Source organism: Sceloporus occidentalis, unplaced genomic scaffold (genome assembly GCF_023333645.1).
Source record: "Sceloporus occidentalis isolate IW3139 unplaced genomic scaffold, rSceOcc1.0.p SCAF_74, whole genome shotgun sequence".
NCBI lineage: Eukaryota > Metazoa > Chordata > Lepidosauria > Squamata > Phrynosomatidae > Sceloporus > Sceloporus occidentalis.
The window spans coordinates 3690315-3705261 of record NW_028317054.1 but is presented as its reverse complement, the minus strand read 5'-3'; the positions used below and the strand labels follow the sequence as shown (position 1 = coordinate 3705261).

Sequence of the window (14947 nt, the reverse complement as noted above, 5' to 3'; positions counted from 1 at the left end):
GAGCCAGAAGGATGCGGCGTGACTGCGATCCAGTCCCATTCAATCAGCCAGTGAGTCCTCCCCGGCAGTTCCTCAGCCCTTCTCCTCCTGCCCTTTTCTCCTCTTCATACGGATTGTCGCCGCTATATGCAGTAGCCCTGCCCCCGCCTCTTTTTCTGTGATACCTCTAGGACAGACCCCCCGCTCCCCGTTGACATCTCACCGCTAGTAGCGGACCTGTCACCTGGGGATGATTTATTAGCTGCTGATCTTCCGCTTTAACTTTTATCTTTGCAGTGCTTTTCACCCAAACTTAAGAGAGTCGATGCAGTGAGGCCGTGAGCCGAGGACACCGCGATGGCTCTTACCGTATTCGGTGAGTGTATTGTGTGTCCGTTTTGCACGGTATTTTGTGATGTGGTTCCCTCACATACTTGCTTATTATTTCTTGCTCAGGCATCTGGTCCTGAGCCATTGTTTGGTGTCTGGGCGTGTGCTCCTCAGACCCACAATCTCTTCTGTATCGGTGGGATCTGCAGCCATAACCACATCTTGGGGTTCCCCCCCCCTTCAATATTTTGTTCTGTTTTAACACGCATGTTAATTATCATATATATACATTTGTTTACATCATGTGAACCACAGCTGTGATTTTACATCACAGAAATGTGTTTAGCGTATGAATAAAAATAAATCCAGAGAAGTGCTGCCACATAATATAATCGTAATGCTCTGCCACGCTCTGTGGTTATAAAGGATGCTAAAATACAAACATTTCTTCTCAGATCTCTCCTGGCTGTGGTGTTGTCAGGGTTAAGTGCGTTGTGATCCATGTGTTTTGTTGCGATTAGAAAGTTACTTGTTGTTGTTTTCTTGGTTTTGTTGATTGTTGTTGAAATGACCCTGGAGCGGTGATGAGAATCAACGCATCGTGTAGCCACCAGTGGGATTTTTTGTATCCATAGATTATTCTCTTTGTAAACATCAAAGGAGCGTAAATAAATAAATCCAATAATGCAGAAGACGCTCAACCTTTTAACATGTGAGATGTATATAGGTGTGTGTGTGTATATATATATACAGACATATACAGACATATCATTTCCAAAACATATAAATTTATATGTAAATATGCCCCCCCCCCATGCAGGACTGTGATGAGAAATGCATATTGCTGAGCTTGATGAGTTCCTATTCCTCCCCGTGAGAACACGCATGGGTAAACCTTTCTTAGCCACGTAGTATTTATTATGCTGGAACTGTACAGGGATGGTCGGCTTCTTCTCTGTATGACAAATAGCTCATCGCATTCATTGAGAATATGCAATGAGCTATATTACATATTTACTATATCTAAATGCTTTGCGCTGGAATTATAATAATGCAGATTTCCAATCAAGTCTGCTGATTAAAATCTGTTTTATGACGAATGGATGTGAAATGAGAGATGTTTATTACAAAAAGTCTATTTTATTCTGTAGCTTGGTTTATGGAGACGTGTTCTTGACCCTGCATTGGAAGAACACGTCATGTACACACTGGCGTTTATTATTAATCAGTACAGACAGCTCCCTGGTGTTTGCACCTTAGAAATATGAGTTCGTATAGTTTGGAATAGTTAACCCAAATTTGAGTTTCCAAAAACATCAGTTGGCCCCAGTCAACTAGTTCATATGTTTCCTGGATCTTCCTTAATTGTCCAAGTGGGTGACTGCAGTGGAGCAAGTCATCTGTGATCAAATGGAACAAAGTAGACCTTCCTGTGGTTTCCATGGTGATTGCTCCACAGCTAAGACCTGAACTGCATACTTACCCCAGAATATGATCTTCTTTGTCCTCCTGAGCCCCGCGGTTTAAGAAGCACTTCAAGAGACGGGGAAGGCAATGTTAAAAGATGATTCTGGTGCAAAGTTTGTAGAGTCATATTACCATTAAAATAAAAAAACTATTACACCTCAACCACCTCCACTGGTTTTAGTTTGAGGCCGACCAGGATTCATGGGATTTGTAGTTCATTAAAAGCTGGAGAGCTGCATGTTGGCTACCTCATCCTGAAGCGTTAACTTAAAGGGGAAGTTGCATGAAAAAACCTTTATCATTGAACATTAAATATGTTGCCACATACAGAGATATAATTTGGTATTGAACAAAATGTGTATTTTATTTAATTTTGTTAACATAAACTTTCTTTTTTTGGAGGCCTGGGAGCTGCCATTTATGCAATATTTTGGGTGAATCTCCCTATTCAGGCATCACAATGAAATCCAATAAAGTAACACTGTAGATGTGTCTCCAGGGGTTAACCTACATGCTGTGGAAGACTTTTGAGGCTGGAAGGCTCCGTTATATGGGGTATCCAATATCGCGCCCCTCCAATGTCGAGCCCACCCAATGTTCGTGCTGATTGCTACATTTTTACTACTTTGCACAGATATTCCTCATTGTGCGTGATCCACATAGTTCCATTTGATCACACTTCTTATTGCGATTATCTTTTGTGTGTATCAGAGATTTCCAGCGTAGAACTTTCTAAACCATTTCAGCCTCGCTGTCATATGCATTTATTTATTTTAAGAGTCTGCAGCCTTTGTTTTCCTTATCTTTACCCAGGCTCCTTAATATTTCCTCTTCTGCCTTGTGGCCATTCAGCTTGGGAAGGGTGAGTGAAAGTTTGAGGCTGCCTTTAAATCACAGGAAAGGAAATACTGAGGCTGCTGACATACAGCAAACACCCAGAGCCGGAGGAAATATAATCTGCCTGTTTAGATCGGAAAACTTCCCAGGTTTCACTTCTCCCAAAGGGAGATGGGCTTCTTTTATTAGAGTCAGTATTTTTTTTTCTAAATGTCTGTTTTTAACGTTCTTTGTTATTTTGGGGGAAAAAAGAAAATCTATCAGTTTGTCGGTGCAGTCAGAAATTTTATGTTTGAAGCTGCTACTTGGAATTCTGATACCATGCTGTAACTTGGTTTTTAGAGAATGGCAGTGAGATGCTTATTGGTTAGAGAGGCACAAAGAGAGAAGAAGTCAAACCCACAAGACGATTACAGAGAGAGAGGACGTCTCAAAAATACTGACAAGCAATTAACTGGCAGCTGTTCATCAGAATTGTGGAAGTCAGTGACAGATCTGCTCACAGGCAATAAAAAATGTTATCTTATTAAAATATGATGTTTTAAGCAGAATTTGAGTGCCTGCATTAAAGTCACAGCAGCTTCATTCAGATGTGACACAGATGGTGTAATGTAAGTTACTAATCTATACTGCAGTGCATCATGGGAGCCATAGCCCACAACAGCTGCAGTGCCAAAGATCGGATATCACTGCACTATAACATGCAATATTATATTCAGTTGGATCATTTTCGTACTTTTTTGTCTAGGTATCGCATTATTCACCAACCCATCACCTCTTTTATTAACATTTTCCTGTGTTTTTTTTTCCTTAAATACAGAGTATATTGTCAAGGTTCAAGTAGTCTCCAGTTAGCACTCCTAGGTTGACGGCTGCTGGTGTGGAGCTGTCTATTATTATTGACCGTATTCTATAACGCCGTCATATTCCCAAGTGCTGTACTTTTAGAATAATGCTGGTTCAAAGATACAGTATCTCACAAAAATACACCCCTCACATTTTTGTAAATATTTTATTATATCTTTCCATGTGACAACACTGAAGAAATGACTCTCTGCTACAATGTAAAGTAGTGAGTGTACAGCCTGTATAACAGTGTAAATTTGCTGTCCCCTCTAAACCTTGGCAACAGAAGTGAGTACACCCCTAAGTGGAAATGTCCAAATTGGGCCTAATTAGCCATTTCCCCTCCCCGGTGTCATCTGACTCGTTAGTGTTACAAGGTCTCAGGTGTGAATGGGGAGCAGGTGTGTTAAATTTGGTGTTATCGCTCTCACACTCTCTCATACTGGTCACTGGAAGGTCAGCATTCCACCTCATGGCATTTCTGAGGATCAGAAAAAAAGAATTGTTCTACATAAAGATGGCCTAGGCTATAAGAAGACTGCCAAGACCCTGAAACTTAGCTGTAGCACGGTGGACAAGACCTTACAGCAGTTTCACAGGACAGGTTCCACTCAGAACAGGCCTCGCCATGGTTGACCAAAGAAGTTGAGTGCACGTGCTCAGCGTCATATCCAGAGGTTGTCTTTGGGAAATAGACGTATGAGTGCTGCCAGCATTGCTGCAGAGGTTGAAGGGGTGGGGGGTCAGCCTGTCAGAGCTCAGACTCTTCTAAAGATGATACACAAGAAAGCCACCAAACAGCTTGCCGAAGACAAGCACACTAAGGACATGGATTACTGGAACCATGTCCTGTGGTCCGATGAGACCAAGATAAACTTATTTGGTTCAGATGGTGTCAAGCGTGTGTGGTGGCAACCAGGTGAGGAGTATAAAGAGAAGTGTGTCTTGCCTACAGTCAAGCATGGTGGTGGGAGTGTCATGGTCTGGGCCTGCATGAGTGCTGCCGGCACTGGGGAGCTACAGTTCATTGAGGAAACCATGAATGCCAACATGTACTGTGACCTACTGAAGCAGAGCACGATCCCCTCCCTTCGGAGACTGGGCCGCAGAGCACTATTCCAACATGATAACGACCCCAAACACACCTCCAAGACGACCACTGCCCTGCTAAAGAAGCTGAGGGTAAAGGTGATGGGCTGGCCAAGCATGTCTCCAAACCTAAACCCTATTGAGCATCTGTGGGGCATCCTCAAACGGAAGGTGGGGGAGAACAAGGTCTCTTAACATTCACCACCTCCGTGATGTCGTTATGGAGGAGTAGAAGAGGACTCCGGTGGCAACCTGTGAAGCTCTGGTGAACTCCATGCCCAAGAGGGTTAAGGCAGTGCTGGGAAATAATGGTGGCCATACAAAATATTGACACTTTGGGTCCATTTGTCACATGAAAAGATATAATAAAATGTTAACAAACGTGAGGGGTGTACTCACTTTTGTGAGATACTGCAAATTAGTTTAAATTCCTGTATTTGTTACTTCTAAAGGGTTTTATTGGTTTATATTGCTTTGCTTACCAGGTCTGCCGGTTTTGCCCATTTGTAGATGCTTCTGTGTGTAGGAAGTAGGGGTGTGTCTGTGCGTCCACAGGAAGTAGGGGTGTGTCTGTCTGCCCATCTGCCCATCATTTAATGGCCTAAGTTGTCATAACACATGGGTCATAGGATGTCCTTATTCAGCGTGGTCGAACGGTCTGTATTGTATTATTTAATGTCTGTTCCACTCACCGATGACTCCTTTCTAGTTACCCACCAAGTGATTCTGTTGTGTAGAAAGTTCATGCCAATAACAGTTTATTCCGGCGTCTGGATTTCATAAAATGTGATGTAATCATGTCTGATAAATCTGGTTTACCTACTGAGCCGTGTTTCATTTACACATCAGCGCGGCTATTGAATTATTTGCTCTGTGGCGTACTGATTTATTGATTTTATTTTTGCTTTGCACTGCTGTTTTGTGTTGAGCTTGGGTGGGGGTTTGCTTGTACTGCGAGGACTGATAACAAAATACAGGCTGGCACAGAGTATACTATCAGCCAATGAGAGAGGTGAAATTGTCTATTTTCCATGGTCTCTGGTGCATTTTACTGCATGCAATATTATATTGTAAATATACAGAGGTACACACACAGAGTGGGGTTAAAGGTGACATCGCTCAGCCGAATTCTGCAAACGCCTTTCACAAGGCGTGTCAGCCCTGCCTTATTATTACAGCTGCCATCATCCTCCGATACCAAGTCCAGTGATGACAGGGCATTCTTTTTTATTAACCCTGCCTTGTGGTGATTTTAGCAGCTAATTGGCATATAGTTTAATCTTTCATTTACAGAGCAAGAAACACTGCAGATTACGGTGCGGGTTCTGAGTGATCGCTTTCAGGATAAGCTTAATGAATGAGATGGCTTTGGGTTACCTTAATGCAGATATCCTTTGCGGGTGTTTTATTCTTTGTTCGTTCTTCTGTTCCTCGCGGCATTGACTTTGCTTTTTACATGACATCAGATTTAATAATACCCGGGGAGGTCTGGGCGGCTCTACTTATAAACCACATACTTGAAGATCTGTCAGCTGCAAGTTCTGTATTTCTGCGTGAGATATAATATAGTGAAATAGCGAGGCCTCCCGTGGTCAGGGAAAACAGCCAGTGTTGTTTTTAATTGATTTATTCTGCTATTAATAATACCCAGTGAAGCAACCCCAAGAGACATTACATATAAGCTTGGTGGCCACCAGATGGCGCTATAAATCAACGTTTCTGGTGTTTTTTTGTTTTTTGAGAAGCATGGCGAGTGACCTCCGCCGAATGTCCCTTTTAGAAGATGTGAATTAAAACACTTTGGGTCTTAGCTATACTTCTGCATTGACATTACATGCATTTCTAGTAGCTCTGTCTTAGTTTAGTCTTTGCAGAAAAATTGTAAATATCATTTCACGAACCTAAGCGCCCATTGTAATCTTACAGACACGACCTGATTGTCCATTGTTTATTTAAAACGATAGTGTATTTTAGAGTCATTCGCATTGAAGGGATTTCCAATTGTGCTGCAAAATGGCAAAAATTCCTTCTTGACTCCAAAATGGTAATCTGAGCTCTCCCTGGACCAGCATATAACTCATCATATCATTATAGGCAATTATATCCCTGTATATTATTCTTTGGTGGGGGGAAAAAAATCATCAGCCAGTCCATATCTAAACTCATTAATTGAATTTCCTAGCGCAACCTGTGTGGGTAGTTAAATAATTGCGTTATTTAAACGTTTACTTTATGGCAAAAGATAGTATCACAGCTTTCCCTTAACTGGACGCTCCGGTCGTCATTATTTTATTTTATTTTTTATGGACGTTTTGAGCGCAGTATGCTTAAAATACCATACAGCGACATTACCTTGTCCTGAACCAGTCGATTAGTGGGAATATTTATGTGCAGCGGAGTGATTCATTGTGGTAAGAATCAATATATTCTCGCTCCAAAGTAGCCAAATTGTTGAAGAGATTACAATTTGATTCTGGTGAGTGAAAATAAGACTTTGGTCATTAAAACCAGGGTAATGGTTTTAATGACCAGTATTTTGCTGGCATTATTATTATAATTATTATTATACGTTTAGGGTTTATTGCTTGTAGGCCATGTTAACAGGGTCCATGCAAGACCGTTTTTGGGTTTTTTTGTATGCCGGTGGCGTGCCTACACCCCACACTAGGAGCACACCAGCTGAAAGCCGTGGGAGAATTAAGTCGATAGTGTGTGTGGTTTTATTTTGCTTTTATAATAACGATTAAATAATATAATGTTGAGTACATTATTTTAATGTTTCATTTTTGTTATCTTGTTTATTTTTACTGTTTCTAATTATATTTCAGATAATGATGAATACAGGCCACCAGTATGGAAATCCTACCGTAAGTAGACATTTTTTTAATATATCTTTATGCAATAGGTTTGGAGAAACCCAGTACTGGATAGCTAGTGTAGTTTTCATACCGTAACAACTGATATTTTGCCTTGAACCCCTCCTAGCACTTTACTAGGGTCATTCTACTAACGCATTTTTCCTAGAATAATACACTTTTATTAGCTTCTTCAGGTTACAATATTGCAGGGTGCGTATGTGTAACTTTACGGCCCCAATTAACCGTGAACACCTTCATTGATGTTGTCAGATCATAAGTGAATATGTTTATGTTGTCTAACAAGTGTTATGACAGAATGGACACTGCCATGGTAACATGCGATTTTCTTTTTTATTAGTTTATCAGTTGCAACAAGAGGCTCCCCATCCACGAAGAATTACTTGCACACGTGAGGTAAGACCATAACTCACTGATGGAGCAGACTAATAATTTGTATAGAAGATACATTGGTCCTTTTGCTACACAGATAATTATTCAGTGTTGTATTTTCACATATTTTCTGCTATATATATATATATATATTTTTTTTTAATTATGTAGACTTTATGACCAAAAGTGTTTCGAACACCTGACCATCACACCTATATGAGTTTGCTGGACATCCAATTATAAAAACATGGGCATTAATGAGGAGATGCCCTCAATTTTACAACTATAACAACCTCCACTCTTCTGGGGAAGCTTTCAGCCAAAAGAGCATTTGTGAGGTCAGGCACTAATGTTGGACCAGAAGGCCAGGCTCACAATCTCTGTTCCAGTTCTACACAAAGGTGTTTGATGGGGTTGTCTTTATGGAACTTGCTTTATGCACAGTAGCATGATTATGCTTGAATACAAAAGTGCTTTCCCTAAAGTTGAAAGCATACAATAGTCTAAAATGTTCTGTATGCTGTAGAATTAACATTACCCTTCACTAGAACTAAGGGGCCCAAACCCTGAAAAACAGCCCAGACCATTATACCTCCTCCACCAAACTTTACAGTAGGCACAATGTATCCCAGTAGGTATCATTTTCCCGGCATTCACTAAACCCAGATTCATCCATTAGACTTCAGAGATTGGAGTGTGCTTTATCACGCAAGATAATCGTTTCCACTGCTCCAGCGTCCAGTGGTGGTGGTGGCTTCACACCACTGAAGCCCATGCTTGTCCTTGCACATGGTGGCTGCTTGGCCACGGAAACCCATTTCATGAAGCTCCTGATGCACAGAGCTTGTGCTGATGTTGCTTCCAGATGCGGTTTGGAACTTTGTGGTGAGTGATATTACAGAGAACAGATTATTTTTACGTCCATTAACACACAGCAGCTCTACTCTCTGAGTGTCCGTGGTCTACCATTTCTCCAATGTGCTTGGTTTTGACTCAAGATTAGCCCTGAGCTTGAATATTTTAAAATGTTCATCTTTGGTTATGCGCTAAACTGCTTCAAGCACCAAGCTCCTACTCCTTTTATTTTGAGTTTCTCCAGTTTTGTGAAAGTTCTGCATATTTCTCTCAAAGCTGTCCAATGAAGACCCATTGACTGTTGTCCTCACCAAGCGTTTAAGCTTGTGGTACCCATGCACTGCAGCTGTTTGTGAAGTGCATGGTTTTACTATGAACCCTAATCAAATTATGGAATTCCTGTGGAAAGCCATATTGTTCTCACCCTTAGATGACCTCAATCGGTGAACCCCCCCCATAAAAACACAGGTTTTCTTTTCTGTAGTATTTCAGCAGCCTTCATGGTGCATAACAATGTGCATTTCAATGTTTACTGCAGGGAAGAGTAAATAGCCATATCGGTCAAACTAAAGTTAATAATCTTATATATGTAGATATGTTTCCCTTCTGAAAAATCCCATTCCCAGCTCTGCAAAGCTTTTACAATATCTTCCCTCTGGCGAATTTCTCAAACCTTTTACTTGCCTGATCTGACATTTTTGTTGCTTAGTGATGCATAAAGCTGCCAAGGAAGGACGATGCTGCAGGAATACGGTACAGAAATGGGAATTTCACTTAAAAGATGAAGACCGTAGAAAAAAGTATTTATAGCCATGTTTGCAACTGGGAAATAAACACTCTGTCACATCAACTATATTCAGATTACTTCTGTTAAAGGGGATGACAGATATGTTTTATTCCAGCGGAAATCTCCAGGCTACATAATAAAAAAAAGGAATAGATTTGTGAAGGTTGAGATTAAATGGTAACTAGATAAACCAAAGTCGCTGTCAGAATCATCAGGGTTGTGATCACAGGGTGTTGTGATCAGATAATGATGTATCCATTTTAAAGCAATATGTGAAATAAACCTTTAAACATACAGTAAATATCTATTTTTTTTTTATATGTAAGAAAAATACAGGGTTTAGCCTGTGGCTAATAACCCCTTGATGACCTTGTGCATTTGCAGGTATATGAAAAAGTTTGGGCCTCACAGACATCTTGATAAAAAAACAAAATGCAAAATTCTTTAGGCGCATGATTTCCTTCTTAACGGGCCTTCAAGGGGAAGTCCCACTATTTTCTGTTACAATTAATAACTCTACTATCTCTCCCACTAACCAGGCCCAATACCTTGGAGTCATCCTTGATTCAAACCTCTCCATCATCACATTCAGTCCCTCACCAGATCCTGCCACTTATATCTAAAAAAAAAAATATCTCCCTCTCATCGGCCCATTTCTTACTCAAGAATTCCAATCTTGACTTGCAACAATCTTCTGGTTTGCATTTCAACTCTCTCCTCGGCAGTCTGTCCTAAATGCTTCAGCTAAGCTTATCTTCATTGCATGCCTCTGCTTACCCACTCTGTGAAATCCTCAGCTGGCTTCCTATTACCTTAACAATTAAATTTAAAATACTGGTACTTACATATAAGGCCCTCCATAACACTGCTCCTCCGTACGTTTCTGACCTCTTTACTCCCCTACTCGAGCTGTAGGATCTTCCCACGGGCTAAGGCTCTCCTCCCCACTTATCACCTCTTCCTTTTCCCGTCTACAAGATTTCACCTGGGCTGCCTCATACCTCTGGAACTTACTTCCACCGAACCATCAGCATTCACCCTCCCTCCCAACATTCAAGAAACATCTCAAGACCCACTTCTTCAGAAAAGTTGCACCATCTTAACTGCTAGAACTTCCTTGTCATTGATACGACCACCACACTACCTCTCACCCTTTCTCTGTGCCTTATGTTTGTCACCCCTTTCCCACAAGATTGTAAGCTCTCTCCACCTTTCGGTTTGTCTTGGTTTGTCAGTTCTAGTCTTGTCATACCCCTTGTTGGTGCTATATAAATAAAAGATAATAGATATCACTGGTATTCTATTAAAAATGTGTTTTCCAAAATATTGGCTTTTTTGCTTTTATTTTAACATTTCTAGTTGATATATGTTATGTATTTTTAGGCAGCTGCATATTAGCTGCTTGTATGGGTTCTAGCTCTCTTATCTTAACCCAGTCGACTAGACAAACACCTAGACGCCTCATCATACTGCTTTTGGTAAACAATACAATGGCTCAGCCTTAATCACCCAGCCGGACACTCTGACTAAGGAAAGTCTAGAGAGGAAAAGATTTCATTGAGCAGTCGAGGCTTCTTTAGCAGTGCCATAAACAGTCCGCTCAGTGTTGTGTTTGAGCACAAAAATACCATGGCAGCCTCCGGGTCAGCAGATAAAGGAAGCTTTTTGGAATAAAATTGGATAAATCCACATGTTGTTCAGTTCAGTTCTCCATTGTTTTGCTGTGTACAGTAATGTATTACTCAGAAAAATATTGGGATTTTCCTGGGACTTCTCTTTCAATGAAAGCCATTTTCTTCTTCAGTAAAACATGTAATTATTCACGTAGTCTATATATGTTGTTCCAGTCACAACCAGATCTATACTTGAATCTATTTCTATGTTTGTGGTGAAAAGTATATAAATCTAGACGTAGAAGTGACGGCAGTTAAGGACCATTCGGCCCATCTAGTCTGCCCACAGTTATTAAAACCTAACGACCGTTGATCTGTCATGTTTGCACCCATATAACTTTACTGTCTTTTATATGTTGTCTTTTTTGAATTGTGGCTTAGATGACAAAACTCTCCAAATGTAAATATTAGTTTTAGTATTTACTTGTATTTTGGGCATGAATACGATCAATAGCGGAGGGTTACAGGTACTTCTAACAGCCAGGTTCTTCAGTCCGTGGGCTGTTCAACAGTAGGAAGAAGGCAGACCTTGGTCAACATGGACAGACATGCTGTAGGCACATGGCTAATCTGCATGGTGTCCATCCTGGTTCCTAGGGTTACATGTATCCACACTACATGAAACAATATACATTTTCGTCTTCCTCTGAGCCTCACCATAAAAATGTTGTGGTTCTCATATAGTTTAATTGTTTTCGCTGTTCCGCCTATTGTTAATGTGCAATAATTGTTTCATCTTCTCCCAGTGACTTTTACATCTTTCCTTTCAATAGGTGGAAAACAGACCAAAGTATTATGGAAGAGAGTAAGTAGTAATGGCTTCAGGAATAAAATAAAGTGTTTTTCAATGATGTAAAAAGTAGATTTACATGGTTTCTTTTACAACTACATCAGCTTGTATGTAAGTGCTAATAGTGATCTGATTCACACAAATGTACATGTTGGCTAATTGAGTTGAACTAAAACAAATTTAGTGTATGTATCTTTATAGAATTAAATAACCTTGGTTATTCAGTCTACTCTAATAGAAAACACTCACTTTGATGAACACCTAAGCTGTTGTGGCTTTACGATGGCACGGGGCTGTCTAATATACATCACTATCTCTTAAAGCGACATGACCATCTGCTGTCGTATGCCACCCACATAAACAGATTTGGTGATACTGCTCGTTCTTGGATGTAGCTGCACCTGGTCTTCAGTAAATAATGAGTCATTCGGCAGTGTGTTTGTAATGTGGTCTGCACGAGTTTTATACCTTCAGAGAGCAAACGCATCTTTCACAAGCGGTATCTGCTGTATGCATTTTGATCCAGTTTAGTGAGATTGGAGATGTAGATGCTTGAGCTGCGTACAAGAAGTGCCACGGTGTAGCATGATCTCTACATCAGCTGCACTCTTTGTGTTTTGTGGTGCAGGACTTATTGCTTGGTAAGATAAATGGGCAATCATTGTCCATACAGTTAAAATGTTTTAAAATACCTTGCATCATAGATGTGACCTTAAAATTATTTTCAGTCCGGTACAGAGTTAGGCAGAAATAGGCTTTGTGGCAGACATTTTTTAAACTGTTTTATCTACGTCAATGTCTTGACACCGGGGTTTCCTGCTACGTTACGTAGTTAGTTATCTCTTTTTTTCTTTTTGTAGGTTTCATGGAATGATATCAAGAGAAGAAACGGACCAGCTATTAAGCGTTGCAGAGGGGAGTTACCTAATTCGGGAAAGTCAGCGGCAGCCTGGAACATATACGTTGGCGCTAAGGTGAGAAGTCTATGACTGTGATGCAACTTCACATCTGTAGTTCGTTGCAGAATAATGAATTTGGTTTTGGTTCCCTTTGGATAATTTCAGCAGTATGTAGTTCTAACAAAGGCTGTTATAAAAAATAAAAAAAAGGAAAAATGTGAGAAAGTACCAAATTGTATTGAAAGTTCTTGAGTGTTTCTTCATAGCCTATTTGCAGCAAGCTATTTTGTTATTATTTTTTTATTTTGCGTACTGTTATTCTGAGCTCCATTGGTCTACTGGTGCTCTCAACTGGTGCTGTAACATAAGACATAAAAATCTGGAGCAAGTGGCATTTCAGTGATTTGTGAAATGATTGCCACTAGCAACAGTGTCTTTAGCAACCGCATTACTAAGCATTAAGAAGCGTGAAAAATGCAGTAAGATTTCTGCTGTACACGAACACGTACTTTCAGCCATGAGAATGCAGTACAAATAATTCATAAACGCACACCAATATGAAAGTGTTTTTTAAGAGGAGGAAGGAACATTTGTAGAACTAAATGGAATAAACATGGAAAGCTGTGTAGCTTCTGGGAGAGATACAGGTAGATTTGGTTTGACTGCCTAAATCGTTCTTGCTTTTGGCCAGACGCTAGATTAGCAAATTCACCGAAGATATTGGCAGTTCTCAATACCTCCAAAGGCTTCCAAACCTTTCCAGTCAGCGCCTGTAAATTGCTTCCACTGTCGCCGTCTCATTTAATGCTTTCAATATTACAGGCTGAAGAGCAGCCGCGTGTTTAAGAGAATCCTCATAGTCATCCTGATGTGTGAACTAAATAAGGCACACAATTGGTGTCACTTGGTGGTGTCCTCGTGCTTCTAAGTGTTCTCCTCCCACTACTTGAACTAAATTGGAAAAGTCCCACAGTTGCGCGACGTGGTGGATTTGGTATTCGGAATTTCTAAATTGAAAATGAATTTCCTGGTCATATGTTATCTTGTGACAAGAGGGGGAAAAAAGAAACATTCAAATGACGAGCGATACTGTACGGTTTTCCCACAAATCTTTTGGTCATGTGTTTTTTTGTTTTTCTCTGAAAATCTGTTAACGTAACTTCCCCCTCCAAGCAGAAGTGCTCGACCTTTCAGGATGATGATACCGTAGCTTGTCTAGGTTACTGTACTACAGCCATGGATGGATGCAAACAGTCTATTAACTTGGGCTAAAAACAAAACACGTTTGGCTTCACTGATATCTTGGAAGAAACAGACTGCTCCTTTTAAAGTGGTACTGTCCTGTTGCTCACATCCAGACCCAATACATAAGTAAATTTACTTTTCTTCTAACATTAAATATTTTTTGAATGGAGGATCTCAATTTATAAAGACAGAGCTAGAACTAATGAGATCATTACAAAGATAAATTATTTAATAACATATGCATTATTCAGGGTTCAGTTTGTGGAACGTCTTGAAGTGAAATGTTTCGTATTTAAGATGCTTGTAGCAAAATGATCAAATGTGTCAAAAAAGCTTGGTTTTGATTTACTAGTATTTTCATGGCGTTCCCCAAAATTAAAAAATAAATAAAAACAGCAAGATATATAAAATGAATGTAATTAATTTAATCCTGGCATGTATCTTGCTTGTACCTGCCAGGATTGTAAAAATACATTAGAAGAGTAGGTGCTGTCTATTTATTGTAGCCCAGTATAATTACATTGTGTGTTTACGGCACACTTCTTATGTTTTGTTCTCTTTTTAAAAAACAATGTGTGGCAATACAGAATGTACATCTTATAAAAAGTAATGGAAACCAAATCGGATGGTAGGCACATGTCCAAGGCTTCCTCTGAGCCAGTGTTTCTTGTGTTCCCACTACATGGTAAATCTATAAGCAGGTCCGTCTTATTAGCTTATTGCGTGGTTTGGGTTTCTTATATCTTGAGCTTTAATTGCTGTAAAGAGGTCGGGATGCAAGAACTTTATTTATTCGCCAGATCTGAGGATTTCTAGTTTAGCACTTAAACTTCCACTTTGCTAATTTCACGAGCGAATAACAAAAAGCAATGATCAGATTTATAAATAAATTAGAATAACCA

At 40.0% G+C, this 14947-nt stretch overlaps 1 protein-coding gene across 2 annotated transcripts in view; it reads left to right on the top strand.

The window, feature by feature from the left end:
• Window positions 1-336: 336 nt before the first annotated feature.
• Window positions 337-14947, top strand: part of LOC149285977 (N-chimaerin-like) — a 40047-nt gene continuing 25436 nt past the window's right edge. For both annotated transcript variants that reach the window (XM_089494639.1, XM_089494638.1), the window contains exons 1-5: window positions 337-355; window positions 7377-7415; window positions 7765-7820; window positions 11885-11916; window positions 12762-12875. In XM_089494639.1, coding sequence (XP_089350765.1) covers window positions 337-355; window positions 7377-7415; window positions 7765-7820; window positions 11885-11916; window positions 12762-12875 — 260 coding nt within the window. The remainder of the gene's footprint in view (window positions 356-7376; window positions 7416-7764; window positions 7821-11884; window positions 11917-12761; window positions 12876-14947) is intronic.